Genomic DNA, 4,999 nt, shown 5'->3' with positions numbered 1-4,999 from the left:
TGTTAGGTTTATGGTGGGAGAATTCAGTCTGCCCAGAGCTGCTCACACAGCTGGAAATTCCCAGTTCCCCATTCACTACATTCCTGGAGCGCACAGGATCAGGCCCCAAAGCCCTGGAAGCACTTGGCTGGGTTTGTTCGTTTGGGATTCTCTAAGATCCTGTCAACACTTTGGTGTGGTCTTGGGGCTGGGACCACACTGGTAAGTCAAACTTGCTTTGGTGCCATCCTGGGACTAAGATTGCCAATCAGCTGATTGGCAGTCTCAGCCCCAGGATTGCACTGGAGCCAGCTTTCCCCTCTTGCAGAGATGTAGCCTGGAGATTCTTTGGGGTGCATCTCTGCAAGAGGGAAACATGTTGCCCTTATCCCACAGGACTGAGGGGTAGGACAACAGGCAACATGCATTTCACCTAGTGAAGCAGATCCGCTTCCCTTGGCACATCTGTTTATACCCTAAGATCATTTAGATGTAGCTCCTAGGCACACAAGTGAACATAAGTGCTTATATGTGATCTTATTCCACCCTGCTTGACTTCCTGAGAAACTGTTAATACAAAATGTGGGTGGGTCTTCCTCCTCCTCACTGCTTTTTTTGTGATTCAGTCTCAGGGATCAGATGATAATGTATTACAAATGTAGGTATATTAATAGATTTTTAGCCACTCAAAGGTGGAATAGAAAAACACTCGGCTTCCTAAGTCCACTTATGCACCTAATAGGTGGAATAGAATCTGGCCCCAGGTGTCTAGCCATGTCAATTTGTATCACCATCCTGGGCCATAGAATCTAAAATATAAGCTTTGCAACAGTGGCCTAAAATACAGTAGAGGTGCCTTAGAAGACAATTAGGACCTGGCCCTGGACAGAGTGAGAGCAATAAAAGGAAGCTCATGAGAAAATGAAGGTTTTAGATACTGCAGGGTTTAGAATGGTATGTCATAAATAAAGTATAGGGTCACACATTAAATGATGAAGGGAAAAAAGGTATGATTATTCATTCAGTTAGCTCACTCCACACAGTGCAGTGAGTAAGGAGTTCTTGGGGAAAAATAGGATGTGGCCATGTAATTAAATTCTACCATAAAATGTATTAAGATTGAATGAATAACCTTAATTCATAGACCACCTAAGTTTTTTGGCTGGCTTGCTCAACTTACTATAATTCTAACAGGATTTTTAAATGCAGGCGTATTATATATCATACTTGTTATAATAAGTATTCATAGGGTCTAGAAGCTGAAAAGATCTATTGTGTTTTCTAATTTAGTTCTATACCAATGAAGCATTATTCTCCATTGTACATTCTCTGGCATTTTGTTCTGCCTAGTTTACATGCTCCAAGTAATGCTCTTGTTGCATTTACAAATATCAGTCACTATTCTGCAAATTACTAAGATATTTTGCTTTTTTAATAAATCATTCTTTTTAATATGTACCATGTTTGATGTCTTTTGCTGACTTTCCAACATTTGTGTGTGTGTGTGTGTTTCAGCTGTCATTTGGATGTTGATATGTAAAGCAAAATGGCTAAAATCAACACTCAGCACTCCTACCCTAGTATGCACAGGCTGTCTGTCAGAGCCTCTGATGAAGATGTTGAGCGAATTGAAAATGGCTTTAGCAGGTAATACATTTCTTTCATCTTACTCAGTCACAATATATTTTTAGCCACCTCTGTAGTACAGTGCATTAAGGGAGAGCGTGTATATGTAATCATTGACCCAGCACAATTAACAGAGTTTCAACTGTTAATAAATGCAAAGAGCAAAACAGTAGATGGGCATGAACTTTGGCTGTTAGAACCTGCATCCCTCAAGTAGCAAAACTCTTGTTCACTTCAGGAGGAATTAACAGGTGCTCAGGAAAGATAAATCCTATTCTTGGAGCACTTCTTAGATTACTAAGCAGGTCAGGAGGCTTTCTGTAGCACCCATCACTCTCCCAGCTATTGAATCTGCTTAGCTGCAATCCCCTGGCTTCAGTGACAGGTCATCTTTCAAACTGCCCTGCAGTCTGGGGCAAAACAAACCTTTGACAGAACTGTAGTCTGCAGACCATGAGGTTCATCCTACTGCTTTTTCAGGTTCCTCCTCTGCCCCCACCAGTGGAGCTACCTCACCCCTTCAGGGCTCTCTGTGGGCTTGGGGGACTTGGAAATGCTTGGGGACTTAAAACATAGCAGTGGGCCTGTGTTAATGTGCTATAAGACTTCAATTATGTTCTGAGTTTAGACAAGCCCATGGCCTGCAGATAGATGAGGGAAAGCAGAATTTGCCCTGACCATCCTACAGTATTTGCAGTAGTCATGCTTTCTCAGCTAACGTAGGCACAGTGGGGCCAGTCACTGTTTACTGCTTATGTATAGTGTCTGAGACTGGAGAAACCCCTAGACCTGACTGGAGTTTCTCTGTGAATGATGGGTTGGGATGGTAAGTAACAAATAGGGGGCCTGGAGACACCCAGGGCACCCCATTAGCCCACCCACGTTTCCTTCTGCATAGCCTCAACACTTTCTTCCATGTGGGCTGCCTAGGAACATGCACAGCTGCAAGATAAACAGAGCTGGTCTTGTTCCTTACAGAGAGGCCAGTTTGACCTAGAGGTACTACACAATGGCCTTGCTTGTGAAGATTCAGCTGCCATGACTGCAGGTCTTAACACTGGTTTTGTGTCCAATGCTCAGTGACTCCCTCAGGAGAGTAGGAAAAATGCAGCTGAAAATGAAAGTCTTTCTTTCCCTCTTTCTTTGATGTCCTCTCAGTACAGGATATCAGAGCTTGACAGCTTCTAGAACAGAATTACAAATATGCAGTTCTGAGTGTATTTTTGCCAAGGTTTAAACATTTAACTGAGTCATTACACTCATTACAATCAGCAACAGCATCAAAGGTAATGACTTGATTATGACAGCTAAAGGGGCTGAAATATGTAAGTTTGCAGCAAGAACTTCACCCTATCAGGATGACGGTAATCCTAGGAAGACATTGATTTAAAACCATCCATTTACTGTGAACAACATTAATTACAGCAAATTGTAGATGAGTAAAAAGATGTAAGCTCACTCTTGAAATGAGATGACACATTAAAGGTTTGTAAGGTGTTACAAACACCTTTTCCTTAACAAAATATAAAATAGTCTTGTAACATCCAGCAGCTGTTCACATTCACATGTGCACAGCTGGAGATATAGATATATATATATTTATCAAGAAATAGCATAGTTTGGATTAGTTGACCTCTGAGTAAGAAGTATGTGATTTAAGTAATGAGACAAGCGTCTGAATGTTTTGATAACATTGCAGCATTCTGCAAAGCTCATACAGTTTTATAAAAGTGTTACTCATGATTGAAAGGAAAATGGGAATAGAGCTTATGAGCCTTCTTGCTACAGAAAATGTTAGAGAGTTTGGCCTTATGGAAAAACAGTTTGAATGGATAGGGATCTCTGGTAGGTCCTATGCAGCAAGATGTGATTGTTTCATTTATTCTGTTTCATGTTCCTCAAAAGCTGGTTCTAGTCTCCAAACCCACAATTAGACTATTTATTGTATAGCTTCAGACATTATCAGACTTCAAGGGAGAATCCCCCCTCCCTTCCAAGTTTCTTCTTTCTCTAAGGCTGGGGACATATGTAACATTTGAAGTGCTTCAAAAAAATGAAGCACATCAGCTGTGGACAGATGTACAGCCCCTTGCCATACTTTCTTTTCTGCTAGAACGCTTCCAAATCTTCACAACAGCATGCATCAGCATGCTCTCCAGCTGGAGGGTACAGCTGGGGGCTCCTTGGTCCTGAATGTCTGGCTCCCCACCCACACAGGGTGGGGAAGGGGAGTGGGGAAGACAGGCAATGAGCATTCCCCTATGTGCTCAGCTTCCAGCTTCCTGGTTCCAGAGGCTCCTGGGGTTGGGGAGAGCGATTCCCTGCTTAGCTCTCTCCACCTCTAGGAACTGCCGAGAATGACTGAGTGCCCACCTCCACTCACCCGAACTGCAGTGCTCCCCTTTGCTGGAATGGGAAAACCCCTGGACCCTCCTACTAGAAGAAGGAGACCAGCATCAGAGATGTGCAGGGATTCCTGCTCTCTAGCCCCAGGGACAGATGACGACATGGGAGAATATTCATTTGCTGTCTGCCCTGCTCTCCACCTCCACATCTCAAGATGCCAGAGGACTAAGCAAACCTTTGTCAAGCTCTGTAGAGCATGCAGCCATAACTGGAAGTGCTTGAAAATAAAATGCTTCCAAGCTGCTGCTATTTCAATCCAGGGTTATTTTGAAGCGCTTTTTTTGCCATTTTTGGAGTGCTTCATAGGACCTGGATACCTGTCTACTTACCCTTTGAAGCACTTTAAAGGTGTATGAAGTGCTTCAAAGGTTATACCTGTCCAGGGGCTTATTCTTCAGGTTCAAGTGTTTGGAGGAGGACAGTGCTAGTTAGCTGATGGCCTTGGGCCTATGCCTGATCCCTTTCTGTAGGCAAATATCCCTATATTCATTTATTTATGATTTGCTGCCATTTGGATCTAATTCAAACCACACCACACCCCAAGAGGTGTTTATCCACAGCTCTAGAGCAGACATATGTAATGCATTGCACAGAAGTTAGAAGAATGGCATGATCATACCCTGGTCAGGCCGCAGTTGGAGTACTGCGTCCAGTACTGAGCGCCGCACTTCAAAAGGGATGTGGCCAGCCCGGAGAGGGTTCAGAGGAGGGCCACCCGCTTGGTGAGAGGGCAGCAGGACAGGCCCTATGAGGGGAGACTGAAGGACCTGAACCTGCTCAGCCTCAGCAAGAGGAGGCTGAGGGGGGACCTGGTGGCTGCCTACAAGCTCATCAGGGGAGATCAACAGCAAATAGGCAGAGCCCTTTTCTCCCCAGCACCCCCTGGGGTGATGAGGAACAATGGTAATAAGCTGATGGAGAATAGGTTTAGGTTAGAGATCAGAAGGCAATATTTTACAGTTAGGGTGGCCAAAATCTGGAACCAGCT

The 4,999-nt window shown here is 43.9% G+C and overlaps 1 protein-coding gene across 1 annotated transcript in view; it reads left to right on the top strand.

The window, feature by feature from the left end:
- Nucleotides 1–1,525: 1,525 nt before the first annotated feature.
- CNGA3 (cyclic nucleotide gated channel alpha 3) overlaps nt 1,526–4,999 on the top strand; it is a 42,025-nt gene continuing 38,551 nt past the window's right edge. The window contains exon 1 of the mRNA XM_006017072.3: nt 1,526–1,626. Within this exon, the coding sequence (XP_006017134.1) occupies nt 1,526–1,626 (101 nt within the window). The remainder of the gene's footprint in view (nt 1,627–4,999) is intronic.

This window comes from Alligator sinensis, unplaced genomic scaffold (assembly GCF_000455745.1).
Source record: "Alligator sinensis unplaced genomic scaffold, ASM45574v1 scaffold144_2, whole genome shotgun sequence".
Taxonomy (NCBI): Eukaryota; Metazoa; Chordata; order Crocodylia; family Alligatoridae; genus Alligator; species Alligator sinensis.
The sequence above is the reverse complement of the archived record's forward strand: the minus strand, read 5'-3'. Positions and strand labels throughout refer to the sequence as shown.